This window comes from Hevea brasiliensis, chromosome 5 (genome assembly GCF_030052815.1).
Source record: "Hevea brasiliensis isolate MT/VB/25A 57/8 chromosome 5, ASM3005281v1, whole genome shotgun sequence".
In the NCBI taxonomy this organism is placed as follows: domain Eukaryota; kingdom Viridiplantae; phylum Streptophyta; class Magnoliopsida; order Malpighiales; family Euphorbiaceae; genus Hevea; species Hevea brasiliensis.
The window spans coordinates 104,420,121-104,445,084 of record NC_079497.1 but is presented as its reverse complement, the minus strand read 5'-3'; the positions used below and the strand labels follow the sequence as shown (position 1 = coordinate 104,445,084).

At 33.2% G+C, this 24,964-nt stretch overlaps 2 protein-coding genes across 10 annotated transcripts; both read left to right on the top strand.

Moving 5' to 3' along the window:
• Positions 1-419: 419 nt before the first annotated feature.
• LOC110659545 (protein SEMI-ROLLED LEAF 2) lies at positions 420-21,316 on the top strand. 7 transcript variants are annotated; one of them, XR_009148953.1, is made up of 21 exons: positions 420-560; positions 863-1,181; positions 2,224-2,298; positions 5,255-5,370; positions 10,126-10,240; positions 10,362-10,490; positions 10,626-10,673; positions 11,733-11,941; positions 12,029-12,225; positions 12,368-12,660; positions 12,884-13,033; positions 13,127-13,537; positions 16,052-16,201; positions 16,756-16,831; positions 19,276-19,403; positions 19,611-19,805; positions 19,903-20,007; positions 20,114-20,239; positions 20,372-20,566; positions 20,719-21,018; positions 21,145-21,316. XR_009148953.1 is itself a non-coding variant. In XM_058147283.1 (20 exons), exons 2-20 carry the CDS (start codon positions 1,035-1,037, stop codon positions 20,881-20,883), a joined length of 2,976 nt encoding a protein of 991 aa, XP_058003266.1. In that variant the 5' UTR covers positions 420-560; positions 863-1,034; the 3' UTR covers positions 20,884-21,316. The 7 variants fall into 7 exon arrangements, 4 of the variants coding, with proteins under 4 accessions (XP_058003266.1, XP_058003265.1, XP_058003267.1 ...); XR_009148952.1 differs by having other exon boundaries at positions 21,134-21,316; XR_009148951.1 differs by having other exon boundaries at positions 20,719-21,022; positions 21,134-21,316.
• A 1,062-nt stretch (positions 21,317-22,378) lies between these two features.
• LOC110659580 (uncharacterized) lies at positions 22,379-24,257 on the top strand. 3 transcript variants are annotated; one of them, XM_021817544.2, is made up of 3 exons: positions 22,379-22,529; positions 23,698-23,798; positions 23,888-24,257. In XM_021817544.2, exons 2-3 carry the CDS (start codon positions 23,705-23,707, stop codon positions 24,031-24,033), a joined length of 240 nt encoding a protein of 79 aa, XP_021673236.1. In that variant the 5' UTR covers positions 22,379-22,529; positions 23,698-23,704; the 3' UTR covers positions 24,034-24,257. The 3 variants fall into 3 exon arrangements, with proteins under 3 accessions (XP_021673236.1, XP_021673237.1, XP_021673238.1); XM_021817545.2 differs by having other exon boundaries at positions 22,406-22,529; positions 23,683-23,798; XM_021817546.2 differs by lacking the exon at positions 22,379-22,529 and adding an exon at positions 22,579-22,642.
• Positions 24,258-24,964: the final 707 nt, after the last annotated feature.

Here is a 24,964-nt window from a genome sequence, read left to right as displayed (position 1 = left end):
ATATATATCATTTTTCATAATTAAATGAGATTAAGAGTTCACTTTTTATGAGAGATTGAATAATATCCTATAATCTTTCTTCATTTGATTATAATAAACATTCTCAAATAAATAATATTTTTAAACTATTTATATTTTTCAAAAAATTGTTTTACTCTATAATATCATATGTGGAAACCGACCGCACTACATGACATGTGCGAGAAAACCGGGGATCGGAGACAAGAAAAAAACACCAAAAACCGTTAATTAACTGTCATAGGGACCCACGTTCATAGTGGGCAAATGCAATAACGACATCGAATTATTGATTATTAAAAAAAAAAAAGAAAAAAGTAGCTGTTTTTTATGATACAATGGGTCCCACGTACAATACCGTTTTGGACGTGTGGAACATTATGGGGCCGGCTCTCATTACAATTTTTAGATATAAGTTTTTTTGGTTTTTGGAGAGAGACAGAGTTTCATTAAATTTAGCGGTGTCCGAAAATTTCTGGATAATCGCTGCCTCATTTGCATGGCCTCGAGCGATTTCCAGCCTCCTTGGTTGTGTTACGGAGGTAAAATCTTTTCAATTATTATACCTTCTTCTCAATTTTCTCTATCTTCATCATACTTTGATATTTTCCCCCCTTTTTACTTCCCATTTTGTTAGTTATAGGATTATTTCTGTAAATAATTGTTGGGATTTGATTTTTTTTTCTTCTTTTTTTTCTATAGGATAATTTACAATCTAGATTGTTTTGGTTGCTCACTCAGATCAAATTACATAGAGGAATTCATTTTTTTTTTTATTTCTAATAACCCATTTTGTCGAATATGTAATCTGCATTGTTTAGTGATTGCAAAATGTTGATTACAGGCTGGTAGGTCAATCTGAAGCCTGCCCATTTGAGTTAAAGCCTTTCTTTCCCTTCTTGATGCCAAAACCTGACTCTGTTTGGTTTAGAAGGGAAAGAAAGAAAGAATTTTGAGGGAAAAAAATCAATCTTTTTGTGTGCGATTTGCATATATTTGGATTTTGGAATCTGGAAATGAGCGCAATTTCTGGTTGCCTTTCGAGGCATGTGTTGCCTGCATGCGGTAGCCTTTGTTTCTTTTGCCCTGAAATGAGGGCAAGGTCCAGACAGCCAATCAAGAGGTATAAGAAGATTATCGCCGGTATCTTTCCTCGAAACCAGGTTAGTGCCATTGTTTAAGTTCTGTGTGTCTTTTACTTGTTTCTTATTGCATTTCTTTATCTTAGGAATAACAATGTCTGTTTACTGTTCACTTGTATTTTACTCTAATTTGTGTATTTGTTGAATAATTTATGCAAATATGGGTTTAAAGCCAAAGTATTCTCACGCTATTTTGCTGGTCTTAGTAAAGTTTTCTGGTGGTATTTTATATCTACTTTACTCATGATATATATGACTACAGGCTGTTATATGCTCATTAGTATAGTAATATTAATCTTTAGTTTGTTCTTTGTTGTTTAAGCCAGCATAAGTTTTGCAAAAATTCTTCGATTGCCAGAATACTGCTGTTGTTTAATATAATGATTACATGTTTAATCAGCATAACCAACTGATAGCCATACAGTTTGCAATGATCCTATTGGTGATATTCTGATGGTGTTCATTAACTAATTTGAACTCACAAGATGAACTTGCAATATGTGAGTTAAATACTTTTGCTTCCGACTTTAGATTGTACATTTGTTAATACCGAAAGGACGATTATTGGGCATTCAGAAACTAAATTTAGTTCAATTCCTGCATCATTGGAGCCTGGAGCATTTTTTGAATTGAGAAGCTAATCAATCCCTTATCAGGATCCCATTTGATATGCAAAATCATTTCCTTTTTCACCTCAAAAGGTCCTTTACCTCCTTTTTTGCTGAATGCCAACTCTTTCTACCTTTCAGGTGCAACTTCATTTTTGGTGGACTTGTGTGTGTTTCTACAAGCATTATCTAATGTAGATTCAACATCACCACATTCTGAATTTTCTTTTAATTCATTGCAATTGAAATTTCTGGATGTCTTTTCCCCCTTCACTTTCAAATCAAGCTATACCTGCACAAGAAGTTAGATACCATGCCTCTTGCATTTCTGGTTCTTCTTTAAAACAGCAAACAAAACATAATGTATCTGCAACTTTAAGTTTGTTCGACCTTGAAGTGATTTGATTTTCAGCATCATTTCTTTTGAATTCTGTGTTTATGAATATTAATGGCAGGGCGATGGACCAAATGATCGGATGATCGGAAAACTATGTGAATATGCTGCTAAAAATCCTTTGCGCATTCCAAAGGTATTGTTACTTGTATTATTTCACAAAACCCTCAGAAATAAATCCTTATTACTGACAAAATTATGTGAAAATTGCACTTACATGCAATTCATGCGTTCACTTTCAGACATACATGTATATTTATATATTTATTTTTGGCCTAATTATAAAAATAATCCAAGCCTTTGCATGTTTTGGCAGTGTAATCCAAAGCCTTTTTTTTGCTTGACACAATAGGCTAGATTTATGTAATTTGTGAAAATTTTATCTAAAATTTGAAATCAATTTGGGCAAAGTGTATCTCAGCTGATATGGTATGCCAACTAGCTTATTTAATATTTATATATGTGGGACCGACATGCCACATCATCAAAATTAAAAATATATATATAACCATGATTTCTCTTTAATCTTGGTTTATAAAGAACCTGAAAAAGAACACTAAAAAACCCAGCTGCCATACCCTCATCTCTGGCAATAACATAAAATTTAATGAAGCCTTTTTCACTCTCTAGAGGCCATGAAAGGTCACTTTTCTCTAAACTTTCATGCCATTTTTCTTTTCTCTAAACTCTCTAGAGGCCTTGCTAGCTCCTCCTTCTTTCACCACCATTGACACCACCTATACTCTATTATTTCTCAGTTTTAGCTCTAGCGAGCTTTCCTCAATTTGCAAAATGCACAAGGGGAGAGTCATCAATTTGTTTCTCTCCTTAAGCCTCCGATAAAGCTCTAAAAGATATCTTCGGCATCGTAGGAGAGAAGATTTGAAGCTCTAAGCGTGTTCTCCATTGTCTCTTCTTCTTGTATTGTTCAAGAGATCATCATTTTCAGTCCATGAGCTCTATTTCTAGGCCGCAAACAATTGTACAGTGTCTTCTTCAAGTTCCTCATGAAGCATTGATTGTAGAATCAGATCCAATCCTCCCATGATAATTCTAGTACCTTTGGCAGTGGATGGGTGAGTGGGAGCAATAATTTAATGGCTAATGATTTCTTTTTGTAGAAGGATTGCAAAACATTGAGACGTAATTGTGGTGTCTATTGGGTATAGATGGGCGCTGGAGAATAGGTGTCCAGCTACTTTTGATGATGGGTTGAAGGTTTTGAATTGGTTAGGGAAGCAAGTGAATTTGGCTGAGTGCAGTAAATCCATGAGGAATGTCAAGGTCAATGAAGGAATAAGACAGAGGGGGCATGGGGAGAAAGGGGGGAGGGATAAGGGATTGTTAATGGAAAAAAGATTAAATAAGCCCTGCACTTAAATAACTAAAAATTAAGTTTTAGGACAATTTTTGGTAAAAAAAATAAAAATATTATTTTCTCTATTTTTTAATAATAAATTATTAAAAATGATAATTGTAATAATAAATAATTTTTGTTCATCATGTTTTTCAATTTCTTTTTTATTTTTAAAAATTATTTTAATTAAAAATAATAAATAATTTTTAATATTTAAAATTAAAAAAATATTTTATTATTAATATTTTATTTTTAATATTAATGATGTGTCATGTGGGTAATAGATCCCATATATTTTTATCTAAATGTGCTAGCTAGTATGCCACGTTAGCTTAGACATACTTCTTCTAAATTGATTTCAAAATTTCAATTAAATATCCACAAATTTCATAAATCTAGCCTATTGTCGCAAGGAAAAAAAGTTTTGGATTACATCACTAGAACATGTAAAGGTTTGTATTATTTTTATAATTAGGCCTTATTTTCTCATTTGAGTGGATGGCTGATGTAATTAGATTTAGAAATAATATACGTTGATATGTTGTCTAGGTAGTTATAGCTATTTGATGCCAATGCCAATGCCATGAAGTCAAATACATTTGTTGAGATTTATTTTCTTTGTTTATGAAACTAATGTTTGCATGTATTTGTACCTTCTTGATGTATTCTTATATTGGCATGAACATTCATCATGAATGCAGTTTACCCGCAACATTGTTCACTCCTCCCCCTCTCTCATTTATGGTTGGACAATTCAATTTATTGCATTGGCAGTTTTCTCTCTCTTTGGCATAACATTTTATCCAAAGCCTATTTATTTTGCATTAAGAGCAATGGATTATATGGAATCTAAGAATAATTCTAAGCACAAAGTAGTAACCATTATATGCCTCAAGCACTACAACTTACCAAACTAAACACAAGACATAACTTGAGCTTAAATCCTGGTGGAAAATTAGTTGGTGGTTCTTTAGCTTAAGAATTCTTCATCATTTAAAAATCAAATCTAAAGTTGGTCATTGTCACGTGGAATGTAAATGTTGAAATCTCTACTTTTCATTTTGGGAATATTTTTTCCTCTAATTTTATGAGTGATTATAATTAAAGAAAAATATGTAATTAAAAGTTAGATGGCGAAACCAAAATGAAGAATGTTTATAATATCTACAACCAGATTGTCTCCAACTCATTGATAGGCTATTGTGCTGATTTATAATGATAACAATGTCTAATGTCCGGAAAAATAATACTACTTAATAAATCAAAAGATTTCTCATTCGTTGGTTTCTTTCTCTTGTTCTTTGATCCCTATGCTTTTCTTGCACTCTGTGTGTGAATGCCTGAGTGGTTTTTGGTTTTGTTAAATTTATTTATTTTTCTTTATTCAAATTGGCTTTATGTTACTCTAGTTAAACTTTTTTTAGTGGCTAAGTTCTCATGTTGATTCTGTCATTATTTTTTTCTTTCTTTCTTTGGATTTATCTCTATTACATGCATCTATATTTGATGATATAAATTGACTAGAACATTAAATTTGGAAGAGATGCAAGAAGAACTCTAATATATTCATTGTGTGTTCATTGCTGATAGTATTATTGAAATGATCTTCTTTGTTGCAGTTTTTATATTTTTCATTTAGATCATTCAGACTATTATTCAAATGTAAATTAAAAAAAAAAAAAGAAAAACCTTGAATTTTTGTTTGGTTAATGAAAGCTACGGATTTGCTGATCAGATGGCAAATTCTCTTGAACAAAGGTTTTACAAGGAACTAAGAAATGAGAACTTCCAATCTGCAAAAATTGTGATGTGCATTTACAAGAAATTGTTGATCTCTTGTGAGGAGCAAATGTGAGTTCGCTCTTCATCTATTTTTATGCCTTCTTTTGTATTTTGTGTAATATTGATACTTGTAACATCTTCTCATTACTCCACTTGTTAACAAATACATTGTTAGATTATGAATTCATTTGTTATATCTATCATTCTTCTTTCTCTATTGTTATATTTTTATTTATTGGGGTGTGGGGTCGTGAGTGACCAGTGATTGTTACCTAAGTTTTCTGAGGTATTTGCAGCTTTAAGGCAGTTGACATATGCAAGAACCACTCCTATCCCTTTAAATGAGAAAAACACATAATGAGCTACATGAATAATATAAAGGCCCAATGACTTTAAAACAAAATCCAAACCTTTTGATACAGTATAAGAAAATGGAGTTTAGGAATTATAGTCATTGTAGAATTAGGAAGTTTAGAGTTTTATTATTTAGGTATTTTATAATTATTAGATTTATTATTATTTTAAGTTTGTTTAGGATTTTTTTATTGGTACTTTATTTTGTTTTGGAAATTTTGTTATCTTGGGATACCTAATTCTAGTAGTAATATGATTAGTTATTTTACTATAAATACCTATGTCGTCTAGGTATTTCATTTTAGCTTTGATTATTATGATATTAATGGCAATTGAGATTTAATAATTCTTTTATAGAATTTGTTTCTCTCTTCATCTTGATTTCTTCCTGGTTTTACATCAATTTGGTATCAGAGCCCAAACATCCTACCTATTACATAGCTTTTCCTTTGAAATTCTTTGAGTCTATTGCTTTACTAATAATAATAATAATAATAATAATAATAATAATAATAAGATATAGAGTCTCGCGAAACAAAAGGAACCGCACCGCTACCCTACCTTCCTGCCACCACAAGACCAGCATACTCGGAGTATCAGACCATTGTGCCACCACCACCAATCAACAATCCACCTCAAGCGAGCCCACCAAGATGAATATGGCCTCCTCAATTGGCCTAATGATGGAGATACGATCGTGTTAGAAACAACCTGATTCAAGACCCAAGCAAAACTCCTTAGTTCTAGTATTGGACCCACTCCCACATGTTGCTTGCCATTGTTATGCCATTTCTTGCCATCTTAAACAACGTCCAACGCTCTTAGAGTGAAAACCGAACAAGTCAAGTTGGACTCGAGTCACCATCCCACAAGATTCCGGTGTTGCACCACCTCCCAAAACTTTGCTTGCTATTGTTTACCATTCTTCAGCTGTCGAAACCCAGTCTAATAGTCCTAGTACCAATTCCTCTTGGGTTGGGTCATGGATCCACCCAAGTTTCTAGGATAGCTCACCAACTTACTATGATTTGCATTCCACCTAATTCTACACCAGGTCAATGCCATGTTAGCGAAAATGACAGATCAACACAACATTACCGAAATTTTGACAATGTTCCTCGTTGCTAATTTTGACGTTATGAGACCAATTTTAACGTCCATTTTGGTAAAAACGACTAGTAAAGGATGAAATTTGAGGGTTTTTTTTTTTTTTTAATGAGGCATGCTTCTTTAATTTGAATAACTTGTTGTTGACTTGACGCATATTGAAAGATTACAAGTGAGATCAATTACTAGAAAGCTGATATTGTACAACTACAAGATGAATCGAATACTAATGGGTTGAATTAGCAAATCTTGGTTATTGGTTAAATAAATATGTTGGCATTTCCAATATATATTATGATTTTATATTATAAATGTCGAGATTTTCAATAAATTTTTCAGGATAGAGAAAGAGAATATAGAGATAGTAAACAACTTGCACAAGTCCAGGAAAAAAAACTTGAAACATGAAAGAAAGAATTTGTGATTTTAAAGCCTTGTAGAAATGAAAGTAGAGTTTGATGTCATAAAAGTAGAATTTGATGAGTTAACAAAAGTTGACTTGAAAGGAAAGCTTGACAAGATATCAATAGCTGTGCAAGAACTTAGAGGAGGACTTAAAGATGTAGAGCAAGAAAAACAACTTAAAGTTGAAGCTGAACAAGAAGAAGAATTTGAAGAGCAACTTGATTCTGAAATTTAAGAACAAAAAAAGCTTTCAGAAGAAACTAAACTTGAGGAGTTTGAGTATGAAGTTTTAGTTGTTGAATCTTGCATGTTGAAGAACTTGTTCTAAAACAAGAAGTTGATGAAGCTGCTCAAAAAAAGCTTGACGAAACTAGCCTAAAAATTGAAGAAAATCAAGTCAAGAAAATAATGGAACAACAATAACAACTAAGCCTTAATTCCAAACTTGTTGGGGTTAACTACATGAATCATTTTTTCCATTCTGCTCTGTTAGACACCAAGTCTACATCAATTCAAAAACTTATAAATCCTTTCATACTATTTGCCTCCACATCATCTTAGGTCTTCCCTTTTCCCTTTTTACTCCTTCCCATACTAACTTATCATACTTCTATACTAAGACATTTGATTCTTTATGTTAGACATGACAAAACCATCTTAATCAACCCTCTCTCATTTCATATCCAATGTGTGATACATGCATTCTTTAACAGATGTGGTCATTCCTCCCAATCTCATCCATTATCGTGTTACCAAACATCCATCTTAATATCCGCATTTCTGTCACACTCATCTTGTGGGTATATTGTACCTTAGTTGCCTAACATTCACTAACATACAACATAGCTGGTCTGACCACCGTCTTATAAAACTTAATTTTCACTTTGTTAAGGATATTACGATCATATAATTCACCCATCGTATTCCTCCATTTCATCCATCTTGTATTGATCCTGTGACTTACATCCTTATTTAAAACTTAGTTCTTCTGTATGATAGAACCTAAATACTTGAATTAATTGCATTTAGGCATCAAAATTCCATCCAAAAGGATCTCATATCCATTGCTTCTATGAAAGCTAAACTCGCATTGCATATATTCCGTCTTACGCTTATTTAGCTTAAAACCCTTGCTTTCAAGAGTCCTTATCCATAACTCCAACTGTTGATTAATTCCTTCACTAGTTTCATCTACTAATACAATATCACCTGCAAATAACATGAACAATGGGACATCGTCTTGAATATGACCAGTTAGGTCATCCATAACTAAGGTAAACAACTACAGACTCAAAGCCGATCCTAGTGTAAACCCACTATTATGTGAACTCATTTGTGTTTGTTCCTATTGTAGTTACACTTATGACCACCCTTCTCATACATGTCCTTAATAACATTTATATACTTAAAATTGACTCATTTCTTCTTTAAAATCCATCAAAGGACTTTTATTGGTCAATAAATACAACGTGAAGATCCTCTTTCCTCTTCCTACTTATTTCCATGAATCTTCTTACTAAAAAGATAGGCTATGTTGTAGACCTACCAAGAATAAAGATAAATCGGCTCTTCAATACCTTAGTAGTGTCCCTTAGTTTGCACTCAATTACTCTTTCCCATAGCTTCATCGGGTGACTTATCAATTTAATACCATGGTAGTTTGTACAACTATTACTCAAATTGAAGATTTTTCAAATTCCATTGTTCCTATTGAATCAAAGAGCTTTTCAACTGTTGTTCTAGTTGATTTTCTTTGTTTGGATATTTTCAAGGATGCAAAGGAAAGCATGAAATTCTTCATTTCAAACTTTTTGCTATAATCCAAGAAGATTGAGTTGCTTGTTCTCCTCACTTGGATCGTGATTCTTCTACATTTCAAAACTTGAGGTTGAGTCTTCTCTAACCGGGAGAAAAGGATGCAGTATGAGAAGATGGATTTTAGGTATTATGGTCATTGTAGAATTAAGAAGTATAGAGTTTTATTATTTAGGAATTTTATTATTATTAGATTTATTATTATTTTAGTTTAAGTTTGTTTAGGATTTCTAATTATTATTTTATTTCATTTGGGAAATTTAGTTGTTTTGGGATTCCTAATCCTGGTAATAATAGGACTAGGTATTTCATTTTAACTTTGATTATTATGATATTAATAAATTTTTTAGAGATTAGGAATCCCAAAACAACCAAATTTACCAATTAGAATAAAATACTAACTACAAATCCTAAACAAACTTAGACTAAAATAATAATAAAATTCCTAAATAATAAAACTCTAAACTTCCTAATTCTACAATGACTATAATTCCTAAATTCCATCTGCTTATCCTGCATCACCTTTGCAAGCATGTTCAGTTTTGGCCAAAACTTCTCGTTTTATTAATTTGGTCCTCAACCTTTAATATTTGTTTCAATTTTGGCAATCAAATTATTGATTAGTGAAAATGCATAAAATCGCTAACAAGACTTGTTGATTAGGACAAAAAGTTTACATTTCATTAATGGCTTCCATAATTCTCATTGAGGAATATTTTGAACTTAAGAAATCTTTGGTGCGAATGATCCAATTGCTTAAATTCAAACTAATGTCAAAATTTGAGGATTGAATTGATAAAATTAAAAGCTTTGGTTTAAAATTGAAAATGCACATCAAGGTTTGGACTTTTTTTTTGGTTGTTTAACCTAAATTAAAATCAAGTAATAAAATCTTTATATACAAATCTTTCTGTTTTAACAGTCTTTAATGAACTTATTCAATAGATAACTACTTTGTTGTTCATGTTTTTTAGAATTTCTTTATAGTAAGTCTAATTGACATCTTTCAGCATGTTGAGAAAGGATGCTTCAGCAGAAACATCCCAGTCTGGGCTGATTCGTAGCTTTTTTTTTTTTTTTTTTCCCTCCTTTTCTCTTGTCCTCCAATATATGCGGCTGCTTATGAATGGGACCATTTAACAGGCCTCTATTTGCAAGTAGCTTACTGAGCGTTATGCATATTCTATTGGATCATACACGGCAGGATGAACTACAAATTATAGGATGCGAGACTCTTTTTGACTTTGTAAATAATCAGGTCAGTGCTATTAGTGTCAACTTTAAAATTACTATGTTCAGCTTCAAGTACAATATGTTAAGCTTCTGGTTTCTACCTATGGAAAACTTTAAACTCATTTCTTCTAAATGAATTTTTACAGAAGGATGGAACTTACATGTTTAATTTAGAAGGTTTTATTCCTAATCTCTGTCAGTTAGCTCGAGAAGTGGGAGAAGATGGAAGGGCACAGCATCTACGTTCAGCAGCACTGCAAGCCCTTTCTTCCATGGTATTCCTTTCATGTCACGACTTTTGCTTTTCAAAAGATGGATCAGTGGTTATTTACAAAGCAAATTAGTTTTGATTAACATATATACTTTCTCAATCATTCTAACACTACATGGATCATTTTCTCGATGTGTAGGTTTGGTTTATGGGTGAACACTCTCATATTTCGGTGGAGTTTGACAATGTAAGCAAATTTAACTTACTGAATCAAAGTTACCTGCCTGTTGCTTAATTGGATGCCTCTTGATATGCTTTACATAACTTCATCTGAGTCCTGACCTTGGATAGTTATTTATTATTACAAATTTGTTTAACAACTTTTGTCCAGCAAGGTTTTAAAGTATTATATATATGATGATATGAAAATCACTGTTTTCGGGTGGCCAACTTGGATTCACACTAGACAATAGACATGGCCAAGGGCCAAAGCCCAGAATGGGTCAACGGTTCACAGGCTCGACATGAACCAGAACCTCCTAGGGGGGGAGGGTCAGTCCCAATCCCTTCCTTTTTGAACCTTAAACTAGAATGGGCGGAAATCAGCAATCCAGTCTGGTTCAAACTGTGATTTAATAAAAAAAAATAAAAAAAAATTATTTCAACTGTTGGATTGCTCAATCCAGATCAAATGGGAACGGTGGGGACTGGCCCACCTTGGTTTGGTTCAGTTCAGTTCAGTGGGGCCATGAACCAGCACATGGCCATGCCTAATTCACACTGTATTGACCCAATATGTTCTGATATGGCCAATACAATGTCTTTCTTCCTAGTTTTAACCTTAGTATCTATTGGGTGTTTTCTTCTTTAAATCCTCAGTCCAATAGGCTTTCTTTTGTTATTTGTTTTTTCACTGAATAAGGACTACATGTTTGACATTTATAATTAAATTTAAATGCTTTTATTGCAATACTATAAAAAAAAGAGTTTTATTTTAATATTTATGTCTATTAATATAATGTCAAATATGATTAATAGATAATTTTTTTCTCATTAAATAGTTATTTGAGATGCTAAGAGTATTGATATGTTTAACATTTATTTAAATAACTTTGTGTCATTTTTCTTATTTATTAAAATTCTAAAGTAAACATATTCAAATGCCTACTTTCTGTTTTTTTTTTTTCTTCTTCTTTTATACTTCTGCAGAATCTGATATGTTCATTACCCAAAATTTTTTTCTATGTGCATGAAAAATGAAAATTGCTTAGTAGATGACTGATATACAATTGATATTATTCAACAGATTGTTTCAGTTGTCTTGGAAAATTATGGAGATCACAAGAAAAATTCTGAGAACCTTGACACTGACAAGCAAGGTCCTCAGGATAGGTGGGTACAAGAAGTGCTAAAAAATGAGGGCCATGTGATACATGACAGTTCACCAGAGGTCATTAGAAGGGTTCCTTCATGGAGGACAATTGTAAATGGAAAAGGAGAAGTAAATGTGACAGTGTAATCTCTTGGCACTAGATTCTGTAGATGAATATATAATTTGAGTCATTTCCTTTGAGATACTGATCATCCTTTTTTTTTTGGCAGGGAAGATGCACGTAATCCCACATTTTGGTCCAGTGTTTGCTTGCGTAACATGGCCCAGCTAGGCAAGGAGGCCACAAACATTCGCCGTGTATTGGAATCTTTGTTCCGTTATTTTGATTATGCAAATTTATGGTCTCCTGAATATGGTCTTGCATTCTCAGTGTTAAAAGACATGCAGTTTTTAATGGACAATTCTGGTATGCAAGGAATCTATAAATTTTTACTTCAATTTCCAAGTTTTTTTAAACTCAAAACTTTTTATTTTAATATTCTTTTATTTTATTCATAGATTGATAATTGACTAACCTAGCCCTTATGATTTCATTTTTATGTTCAAAGGGCAAAATACACATGTTTTGCTATCCACACTGATTAAGCATCTTGATCACAAAAGTGTCCTTAAACAACCCCAGATGCAGCTTGAGATTGTTGAGGTTACAACCTCTCTTGCTCAACATGCAAAGGTTGAGTCTTCTGTAGCAATAATTGGTGCAGTGAGTGATCTTATGAGGCATTTGCGGAAAAGCATACATTGTTCACTTGATGATACAAATCTGGGTGCTGACATAAAAAATTGGAACAAAAGCTTTAGAGAAGTGTTGGATAAATGCCTTGTGGAATTATCATATAAGGTGACACTCATTTCCAGTAGCATTTGAGAAATTTCTTACCTAAATGACTTCATTATTATGTACTTTGTTCTGAGACATTGGTTGTGACGCTTAGGTTTTGAATTGTTTTCTTATTTTCATTATTTCAATCATATGCCTACGTGTAGTAGCAAATGTTTTGCTGGCGTGACTAGTTACTACTGGATTTTCAAAGACATAAAAGCTAAATGCTACTTGTAAACAGGTTGGAGATGCTGGCCCGATTCTTGATGTTATGGCTGTGATGTTGGAGAACATCTCTACAATTACAGTTATAAGCAGAACAACAATTTCTACCGTTTATCGTACTGCTCAAATTGTAGCTTCAATACCAAATTTGTTGTATCAAAACAAGGCAAGTCAGAACATCTTGCTTTTTATTGTTTAAGTTTATTGCCTATTTTTGTATCTGTAGTTTATTTTTATACATGATTCTTCTCTTTTCCAGGCATTCCCTGAGACCTTATTTCATCAATTAATCCCAGCTATGGTCCATCCTGATCATGAAATTCGACTTGGAGCCCACTGCATCTTTTCTGTTGTTCTAGTGCCATCTTCAGTTTCCCCTTGTCGATCTTCACCTAATCCTGAATCTAAGAAAGGCTTAAATCTTCGAACACTTTCAAGAACTGTCTCTGTCTTTTCTTCGTCAGCTGCTCTTTTTGAGAAACTAAGGAAAGAGAAGACCTCCTTCAAGGAAAATGCCCACCAAGACAACAATGAAATTGTTGTAGAGGGTGAAAAAATGAGGAATGGTAGGGTTGATAGTTTGAAGTTCTCATACAGTGGAGTCTATAGTGTTAAAAATTCACCTGCACCTATAACAGCAGATGAAAATCTTGCGAGCAGTAAGGAAACAGTAAGTTATGGCAATGCCATCTCCAATTTAAATTTATTATCTATGTTATGGTCACGGTTGCTTGTTTATGTCTCTTTCATTTACGTATCTACTCTCAATTCAAACTATCCAGTGACATCAGTTTACATTTCAGCGTGCATTACAGATATGGTCATAATTGCATTTGTTATGTAGCCATTTTGGTAGGATCCTTGCATTGTCTCAGAGTGACCCTAAGGACACTTGTAAAATGCAAATACTTTTTTCTCATAATCTTCTTGGAATAGATGCTAATTTCATGAGGATTTTTTTTTGGTTATACGTGATTGTAAGATATATTTTTACTTTTTATTCCTTCGTCTTGGCGTTAATGAGCAAAACAATAATGTATAGGAAAGTTTTCTGCAAAATAGTTCATCAGTTTATCAGTGGAACTGGTGAAGTATTTGTGGCCTTGAAATTGCTTTTTGGATTGACCAGGATTTAGAGCTGCAAATGAATCAAGCCACTAATAAGCCTAACAAAGCTCTACTTGCTACAGGCTTTCTTTAACTTGTTCCTTGATGTTGATGAAACAAGTTGATGTAGAATGACTAGGGAAAACTTTATTTTCTTTTTAGAGGTTAGGGCTAGGGTTTGTAGATTTCAAGAAATTAGAATTGAAAGGTGAGTGATAGATGTGATTTTCTTCACAAAACCAAAGAAAATTTAAGCAAACAAAAAAAAGTATTAGCGTGATATTAGCAGATTCTAGGACTCACTCTATCAAGAAAGCCTCAAACTTTTGAGGGTTAGAACTGCATCAAACTACTCAAGAAGCATAATTGTCGTATTATTCACAGAAAAAAAATAATAATAAAGCACTACAAGCCTAGGTATTTATGATAGGATACAATTGTAATTCCACCAGGCAACTTGTATAGGTATACAAAGTTAACTGACAGTCTTACTAGTCTAGGGTCACAGTAAATCTTGGATTATTCATTATAAATATACGAGTGATGCCCTAGAAGATAATGGGAAAATCACTTTTCACATGGTATCAAAGCCGATTATTGATATCTGAATCCCTTTCCGCTCTAAAATTTAGATACGAGTAATTCTATGCCTATTAATACTAGAATTCCTAATCTTCTAGGAGTTGAAATCTACAAACTAAAACTAACTGCTAGACTTATTACGACTTCATGTTGAAACCCAAAATTAAGTAGATATAAATTAAGATACAAGACATGTAGACTAGAATGCCCTTGATTACAGAAAGTGCCCAAGCGACTATACTGTGAGCAGTCACCTGCCAAAATCATTAATTTAATTGCTATATGGAGTTTTATTATCGTTTACATACAAGTTCCAGCTTATTTCTAAACTCATTTATTAAACGAAACAGGTAGGAGGGGAGACTTGTCACAAATTTGCTGGTTTATAGACTTTTGAGCATGGACTAAACAATTATGAATTTTATTTGGAGTTTCATATTAATTTATCTGTTATATGAGTTTGATTTGAAGTTTCATATTCATTTATCTCTATTATAGATAAAAGTACTTATTAGAATAAAACAAAAAAAAAAAAAAGAAATCCTGCAGAAATTTTAATAACTATAGATTCAATTTTATATTACTTATAATAAAGTTACTGATTTTTGAGTAATGAAAAGTAAGTTCAACTATTAAAATATAAATGTTTGTATTTGTCTTTTTTAAGGACAGGTATTTTTGTAACTTTAATATTTACCTCCTCCAATTCCCTCAAATATCCCAAACAAAAGAAGGTTAGACTTTTTTACTTTCCTTCCCTTCTCCACTCCTTTACTTTAACGAACCTCCCGTTCTCTTATTGTAATGTAAAATTCATATATTTGATCATAAACAACAATCTTTAAAAGAACAAGTATTGTTAGCAATGTTGAAATTTCTTAAATAAATGTTCTGTTAATTTTGTGAGTGATTCATTTACAGCTTTTGACTGAGTTATTACATACTATGTATATAAATTCTTTTAGATGCAAATGAACTAAACCATTTGTAAACAATTCAAGAGTTTGCGGTAAGATATTGTTTGTTTGTTATGTATTAATCTGCAATCTGTAACCTTTAATTAAACCCTGTATAAAAAATAGTCAAACATGAACTTGTCTTTTGACTCATTTAATGAGCTAGCCAAATTTGAATGAGACTGTACTTGGCTCAACTTCTTTAGTAAATGAGTTGTGATTGAGCTTAAATTTAAAACTAATATCATAATCAATAGGAACATGCATATGCCTTGACATGGGTTGGTGTAGCTTAGCTCATTAGCAGGTTTTGAGCTTCAATTGCAAGACATGTATTGGTTGGAAGTGGTCCCTGGCCTCATACATCATGCTATGCAGATATCAGAAGCAGTTTGTCTGCAGCACATGATTCCCATCTTGGTGCATGATTATATGTTGAATGATGTGAATAATTAGTCTGCAATTGGTTGTTCTAAACTGGTCCTTGTTTAGTCCATCATAGATATGTGCAAATGAATCTTCTGTATGTTGAACCTCAGGAGACTGGTTGTCTAAGGCTGAGTAGCCGTCAGATTAGTCTGTTGCTGACATCAATTTGGGTGCAGTCCATTTCTCCAGCAAATACACCTGAAAACTATGAAGCAATTGCTCATACATATGGCCTGGTTTTGCTATTCTCTCGAACCAAGGTAATTTCTTGCCTGATATTACTTGGTGGCTGTCTTTTGACGTAAGACGGTGATGATAGCCTTTTAAAGATTTTTCTATTGTATTTCAGTCCATCATCTGCTTCTGTCTGTCAACAAGATTCAAACTCATTCTCTCTCTAGTATATTATTGTATGCATGTACATGAAAATCCTGCCAAATAGATTTGTTTTGTTGACAAGTATTTAATCTGCTAGGATTTTCTTTCTTTTCTGTTGTTTCATTTCAACAACCAGAAATGTGTTTCATCTTCCATAGTTGCTGCATGCTACACTGTGACCGGTAATTGCTCCTATAAAAAGCCTTGGTTATGGTGGAATTTAATTGAGAAGATACCATTCCACAAACTTTAATAGTTCTTCAGTAAGAAGTGATGGGAATTCTTGTTTTCTAACAATATGAATATTTATTGTTGATCATATGTGCCACTATTCTAAAATGGTTGCCCATTAATTTTATTTTGGGTAATGAAGCCCTATCCTTGTTTTCCTTTTCTGTCTTGCATTTTTCAATTTATACCTCATCTTTTGTCACAGAATTCCAGTAACGAGTCTTTGATTCGAAGCTTTCAGCTTGCATTTTCCTTAAGAAACATGGCTCTTAATGAAGGAGGTAAGATCCTTAAGTCTTTATTATTCTACTTTTATCTTATAGATTTTAATATACAAAATTTGGATCAGAACTAGTGGATGGCTTGTTTCAGGCATGATTAGTGTTCATGATTGGCATTAAGTGAACTTCAGAGACAAAGCTAAGGCTCAATTCAATTGCAAGAGTATTACATTATAAATGACTTTTGCTAGATAATCCAATGGTCAATGGTCCAGACATAAGAAATTAGAAATATAATGTATTTGTGATGTGAACTCATTCACTAAGTAGGTTGGAGTATAGATGCTCTCTTTCCTTAAAATAGGCTCTCAAATCAAGCTTGTCCATTCCATATAATAAACTTATTCATCTGATATGGTGCATTTCTTCTCTACAGTCTCCTACATGGGATCATGCAACTTCTCAACAATTTTCAATTCATTCAAAAGATAAATTGGTTTCATCTGATGTCAAGAAGGAAAACTCATGCTCCCCAACAAAATAATAATAATAATAATAATAATAATAATATGTCCCTGGGAAAGAGAAATTTCTACCACCCTTGGTTTTATTGTAATGAAGTTGGTAGCTTTTATAGGATTTGATGGATATTATATTTGTGGTTAACTAATCTCTACAAAATGTTGACATGTGCATGGCGTGGAGCTTTTACCAAATGACGCCTTGATGATAAGATTTCCTAACAATTCATGCTCCTCTACAAGCTTTGATTGTTTTAAACTGAACTCAACTCAACTCAACTCAATTAAGCCTTTATCTCAAAAACTTGAGGTCGGCTATATGGATTCGCTTTCTCCACTCTAAACGATTTTGGGTTAAATCCTCAGAAATTTGTAATGCTTCTAGGTCATGTTGTACTACTCTCCTCCAAGTCAATTTAGGTCTACCCCTTTTTTTCTTTCTATCCTCTAACCTAATGTGCTCTACTTATCTAACTGGAGCCTCCGTATGTCTATGCTCCTTAATTGGTACCGCTCCTACCTTTTCTCTAATACTCTTATTACGGACTTTATCTAGTCTAGTATGACCACTCATCCACCTTAACATTCTCATCTCTGCAACTCTTATCTTAGATGCATACGACTCCTTCAATGCCCAATACTCACTACCATATAACATAGTCGGTCGTATGGCTGTACGGTAAAATTTTCCTTTATTGGGAATCTTGCGATCACATAAAACTCCTGTGGCACGTCTCCACTTCAACCATCCGGCTTTAATCCTATGACTAACATCCTCCTCACATTCCCCATCTACTTGAAGGACTGAGCCGAGATATTTAAAGTGATTACTTTGGGACAGTACCACTCTATCCAAACTAACTCCTTTCCTATCACCAGTTTGGCCTTCACTGAACTTGCAATGCATGTATTCTGTCTTCGTTCTACTTAACTTAAAGCCCTTTGACTCTAGAGTACTCCTCCAAAGCTCTAGCTTTCTATTGACTCCTTCTCGCGTCTCATCTATCAGAACAATATCATCCGCAAACATCATGCACCAAGGAATACTCTCTTGTATATGTTTCGTCAATTCATCTAAAACTAATGTAAAAAGGTAAGGGCTTATAGCTGATCCTTGGGGTAATCCAATTGAGATCGGAAAATCTCGTGTCCCCTCCCACTGTGCGCACAATAGTAGTTGCTCCTTCATACATATCTTTCAACACTTGTACGTACCTATTAGATACCCTCTTTTGTTCTAACACACTCCATAGGACATCTCTTGGAATACTATCATAAGCCTTCTCCAAATCAATAAAAACCATGTGTAGATCTTTCTTCACATCTCTATATTTCTCCATCAAGCTTCTAATGAGAAAGATCGCTTCCATAGTTGAACGACCGGGTATGAACCCAAATTGATTGAGAAAGATAGAAGTATCACGACGTAGTCGATGCTCCACAACTCTCTCCCACAACTTCATAGTATGGCTCATGAGTTTAATTCCCCTATAGTTCGAGCAACTCTGTATGTCTCCCTTATTTTTAAAAATAGGTACTAAAATACTCCTCCTCCATTCATTAGGCATTTTCTTTGAGTTTAGAATCTTATTAAATAATTTAGTTAACCATGCCACTCCCATATCTTCCAAACACTTCCACACTTCAATTGGTATTTTATCGGGTCCACAGGCTTTACCCACTTTCATTCTATTAAGTGCTTCCTTTACTTCTAATGATCTAATCCTTCTAGTATAATTCACATTTTTTTCTATCGTTCTATAGTCTATATTCACGCTATTACCATTTTGACTATTATTAAAGAGATCATTAAAATAATTAGATTGAACTTGAGTTAGTGGTAGGTGGATAATTAGATTGAACTTGATTCACCTATTGGCCATGTACTTTATAGTAAAGAGCAAGGGATGAACAAGTCAAATTTTACATTGCAACATCTTTTAACTACTGAACACAACATATTTTTACTTCTTTTTTCTGCAGGGCCACTCCCACCATCACGTCGTAGATCCCTCTTTACCTTGGCAACTTCCATGATTCTCTTTTCATCAAAAGCATACAATATTGTCCCACTTGTTCAGTGTGCCAAGGTGGTGCTCACAGAAAAAATGGTATGTGAATCATTAGTGATGAAATAGCAGTTTTAACATTCTGAGCATCTATTAAGCAGCCTCTTTGAAGTTTCTATGTCCATTATAGGGACATTATCTGCTTTTCATTTACAGTCAATGAAGAACATATTTTTTTATCTTCATGTGCCTTGTGGCAGGTACATCTACCTTTATGTTTGACTTAACATGGTTATATGCTTGGGCCAGGTTGATCCATTTTTGCACTTGGTTGACAAGAAGTTAAAGGCTGTTAATCCTGGATCTGACCACTCAAATATTTATGGATCTAAGGAGGATGATGATTCAGCTTTGAAGTTTCTTTCAGAAATCGACATTACAGGAGACCAAAGCAGGGAATTCTTTGCTGCTGAGATTGTCAAGAGCTTGGCAAATTTTCCTGATGTAAAGTTTTGATTTAAATTCTTTTAGTATTGTGGGCATCCACATAAATAATTTTATTTATAATGGTTTACTTAATGACTAAAGACTTTCTCTGCAGTCTGAATCGTCCTTTGTATGGGAGCAGCTCCTCAGTGAATTCTTACCTGATGATGTGTGTCAACTGGGAGGCCAGTTTATGGATGCTCAACTTAAAATAGAACAGGTCGATCCAAAAGATAATTCTATTACAGTGGCCACTGCCCTCTATTATTTTTGCGATTCTTTTAATTAATGCTGGAGATTGATATGATTCTGTTGTTGTTAAGCAGGGTGATTCATTGGTAACTATAGAGGAGGATGTTTTTGTAGATTCTGTAGAAGGTCAAGCAAAAGCTAATAAGGAGTTGGTTTTTCAAAATCCCAATCTTTTAAGCGTCAATCAGCTTATAGAATCAGTATGTTACCCCTTCCCCCACATGTCATGCCGCTTACTCTGGTCATATGGCCTTATTAGGCCTGCTTTCAGGAATTAATGTGCAAAATAAAATGAAAACCACAATTGCTGATAACATCCATTATTTGCACAGGTCTTGGATGGAGCACATCAAGTTGGAAGAGTGTCTGTAACTGCACCTGATTTGCCTTACAAAGAAATGGCCAATCACTGCGAGACACTTCTAATGGGAAAGCGAAGGAAGATTTCTAATGTGATGAGTGCCCAAATGAAGCAGGAAAGTTTGATTAGCTTCTCTCCAAGGGATCATGACGAGGAGGCAAAGAAGGTAATTTCTGGTTCTCATGTTATTGTGGTTTCCAATGTGGCGTCTTCTCAATTTAGCATATTTCAAAACTGTCATACTTGCACATATTTTCATGTATCATGCTAATATGATATCTTACTGAATTCCTTGACATAGCCTAACTGAAAATGCAGGCTGGAAATCCTTTCCTTGACCTGAACTTCACTGAAAACTCACAAAGATTATCTATTGGGACTACTCCAATGCAATGTGCAACAGAATATCAGCAAAATTCCAACTTGTTTAGGCTACCATCACCATGCCCATATGATAACTTCCTAAAAGCTGCTGGTTGTTGAACTTAATGAAGCATGTGAGAACAACAATTCTTCCTTAGCTAGACAAGAAACTTTCAGTACTAGAGTAAACAAGCAGTTCAAAGTTCGTGGCCTTGCAGCTACAAGAATCTGCTGTGTTCCAAAAACAGCATTAGTGTATGTAAGAAGAGTAGTAGATGCAAGCAAGATTTGTTGAGTTTGTTAAAGTTTTCTCATTAAATTATTTAATTCTTTGCTTTCTTTTTTTTTTTTTTTTTTTTGTCTCTGCAAGATTTTGTGCAGCTAATTGCCATTGCCTTCTTCCCTAGCACACCAAAATTTTTCGCTACATATGTGAGAGTTTCCGATCAAGGATTCATTCCTTTCGATGTGTAAAGAACAATTATATGTTAATATGTAATTCTTTCCATCAATGCAATGAGATAGAGTATGTAAATTTCAGACTTGTGATATATATATATATATATATATATATATATATATATATATGTGTGTGTCTGTGTGTGTGTGTGGGATATGAGACAACTTAAACAGGATCATACTCTGGTAATTTTTATATCATGTCTTTGAAGTTTGCCTTCTATCCCTATCCCTTGGCTTCAATTTATTATTAAAAAATCTCTAAATTTTAATTTAATTTCACAAAATTTCTCCTAACTCGTAATAGTATGTTTCTAAATTAAAAAATTCTCTTTTTACAAATGCAGTTTCAACATTTTTTATGAAAAGTAAATCATCCTTTTTTTTCAGCAGATTATTGTGATGGCATTGATATTTTTGTGTTATTTTTTTAATAAATTCATATGATAATTAAAACTATTAATATTTTTTTAAATGTCAAAAAAAAATGTTTTAACTTGAAAATTTGTTACAACAGGTTAAAGATATTTTTATAAAATTAAATTAAAATTCATAAATATTTTAATAATAAATTAAAGTTAAATGATAAAAATGAAATGCAAAATAAAATTCAAGAACGGATTATAAAAATTACCCTATCATACTCCTATACTATTCTAGGAGCAACACATATTTTTCTTTTAAATACTACATTCAAGTGGCATCAGAAGGTTATATGATTATAGATCTTTGTTGGCAATGTGAAAATAATGATTCAACATAGGTATCCAAATGTCAATTTAATGGAGGAGTGAATTTAACTCTACAAATTTGCTTAGTATTGCTGATGTAGGGCTATTCTCAAGCTAGCTAAACAAAAAATTAGCGTTTGATTAGAGAAAAAAAAAATATTTCAAAAGTAAATAGGAAATCAATTGACATTCTTTTAATTAAAAAAAAAATCTTAATTATCAAAATTTTTTATATATTGATCTAAGAAAATTGTTTTATGGATTCACATTACAATAAACTTTACATGCTTATTAATTATATTTTTAATTATTTCAAATACTGTTTAATAAAATAAAAAATTATAATAATAATTAAAAAAAAAAACCCCGTAGTTGGGCCATAGAAAATACATAAGAGCAATGCAGGGCCGTTATCATTTGAAGGATCATAAAACGACACCGGTTTCGTCCTCTCATTTCTGATTGGCGTGGAAAAAGTAAAATAAGACTCGGCCCTTTCGCCGAGTTTCAAAAGACACCACAGAGTCGCCTCTCACAGTTAATCGCCTCCGTAGATTCGAAACTCCATCACTGTTGGTAAGTCAATCTCTCTCTATCTCTCTCTCTCTCTCTCTCTCTCCCCCCCTAGGGTTTCATTCTCAGATTTCATAATACTCTGTTTGGTTTCTGACAGACACTAGCAGATTGATGTACGGATTATTTTGGTTCAATGATTTTCATTGCAATTTTATGGTGCTTGATGCTTTTTTTATGGGCTTTATTGAGGGGTTTGCATAGGGATAGATTTACGAAGTGGGTCTTTGTGAAATTCTAAATCTGATCTATAGCTGAAGGGGAATTTTATTCCGTTGAAGGGTGATGTTGAGTTGGTGAAACAAGGGTGTGGGTTATTCTGTGTATGTAGGGAATCTGTCTGAAAACCTTTTAGAAGGATGCTTTTGGAATTTTCTGCATGGGTTTCAGGGATTTAGAATGTTAACTAGATGTTTTTGGCAGTTGAATGAGAATTAGAAACTTTTAATCTCTTAGTAGTTCAATTTGTTGTCTTGGGCTTGAAAATCAATGGTTGGATTGTTGTGGGTTGTTGTTTCTTTATGATATTGTTGTAAGGAAATTTGTAGTTGAAGAAAATAGTTGAGATAAGATTTGTGATTAGTATTCAGAAAAGGCATACAATAGAATTGAGGGTTTGTACCTAGGTTCCCTAATGTATATTGTTTTTTTATTTGAAACAAAAATGGGAATATAAAATGTTCTTGTCTACAAATGTAGTAGTTTTAGTGGAAACAAAATGGTATCTGGATATTATCATATAATAGATTGAAAGATCTCTATAAGTATAACAAATTAGTTTCATTGGGGAAAAAAAATTCTATGTTAACTACTTCAATGCTATAAAAAATGCAAATCCCAAAATTTATATAATCCATTTATTTAAACGGGTTAAACATGTCGTGGGACGTAACACCAATAATAACCCGGGTTAAATGGGATGTATTGTGTAATCTGTTTTCATAAACATATCCATGTTAGGACTCTGTATTTCGACACCATTAATTAAATGGGTTGTGTTCTAGTTAGACGTTAGTTTATGAGCTGCAAACACGAATTGGCGGCTCTAATTGTGGGAATTTTTATTTATTTATTTTTTTTTATATACCATATGTGAATATTATAAATTTATAGTAGGGCCATGTTAGTATTTAAAAGTTCTCTTTCATGTTTTAAGTTCTTTCTTTTGCAGTTTGAGCATGGCAGCCAAGTATATCATTGCTGGTGTACTTGGATCATTTGCAATTGCATATGTAAGTGACCAACTTATTGCTGACAAGAAGATATTTGGAGGTAATTTATATTATTTTCTTGGAGATAGATTTCATGCCTGTTGCTGTGTTTTTGTTTTATCACTTATTGTTATTTTTTTTCCAATTCAGGCACTACCCCTAAAACTGTTGCAAGCAAGGAATGGTGGGAAGAAACTGACAAGAAATTCCAGGCATGGCCTCGTACTGCAGGGCCACCAGTTGTGATGAATCCAATCAGTCGCCAGAACTTTATTGTGAAGTCCCGTGAATCTTGAATTAAAAATTTAGCTGGTGATCTGTTGGGTTATTGTTTGATAATACCTTATGGTAATGTTTTGTCTGGTTTTACTACTTAAACATAGCCACAATTAGCTGAGATGAGGCCTTTGTTTCTTCTTATTTGTTTGCTCTTCCTGGAAATAGGTTTGATTGACAAATGCTGTTGTCTTCACTAAAACAAAATAATGTCAGTAAAGGATTCAGCTGTGGTTATGGTTTCCTTTGCGTTCATGTTTTATCTGTGTTACAAAGAATCAGGGGTACTGGGGCAGATGTTAGAATGGAATTCCTTAGCTCAAACAGCTCAATGCCCTGAGTTATTTCTGATTTTTATTGGTTGTTAGACCCTGTTTGGTATAAAAAAAATTCCACAATATTTTGCGGAATTCATTTATAAATCCATTTCTATAATGTTTGGTATAAATCAAAATTCGTTTGTAAATTTAAATTTAGAATTCCATAAAATTTGGTATAACTAATCCAAAATTCTGTCAATTTTAATAGAATTTGTAAATGAATTCTGGTCTTCAAAATGCTAAAATTTTTATCGGACAACAATATTATTATTTCTATCTGAAGCCCTGAGTTCCTCGTCTCACTTTCCTTGTTCGATTCATTGTCTCCCCCTATTCTTCTTTCTCTCTTTGTTTGACAACGAAACCATCCAGCTCCTCCATCTCATCCTGATTTCATTTACCATGCACCTCTCTTTGATTCTGCTCCTTGGCTCCTTTAGGTTTTTGTAAGCTCTCTCTCTCTCTCTCTCTCTCTCTCTCTCTCTCTCTCACTTTTCTCTTCCATGGCATTATTTTTATTTAAACCTGTTTGTGCAGGCAACATTGGACCTGGAGTGCAATTAAATTTTAGGCAATTTCGATTCCAAGTGAGCTCTCTAGAAAGCTACCATTTCTGCACATTTCTTTGTTA

Bases quoted from the DNA above. Each gene is read 5' to 3' on its own strand.
- LOC110659545 (XM_058147282.1), top strand. From the start codon at position 1,035: ATGAGCGCAATTTCTGGTTGCCTTTCGAGGCATGTGTTGCCTGCATGC. The intron at 5,371-10,125 runs GTGAGTTCGCTC...ACCATTTAACAG, and splicing joins ATCTCTTGTGAGGAGCAAAT to GCCTCTATTTGCAAGTAGCT. The intron at 10,674-11,732 runs GTAAGCAAATTT...ATTATTCAACAG, and splicing joins TTTCGGTGGAGTTTGACAAT to ATTGTTTCAGTTGTCTTGGA.
- LOC110659580 (XM_021817544.2), top strand. From the start codon at position 23,705: ATGGCAGCCAAGTATATCATTGCTGGTGTACTTGGATCATTTGCAATT. The intron at 23,799-23,887 runs GTAATTTATATT...TTTCCAATTCAG, and splicing joins TGACAAGAAGATATTTGGAG to GCACTACCCCTAAAACTGTT.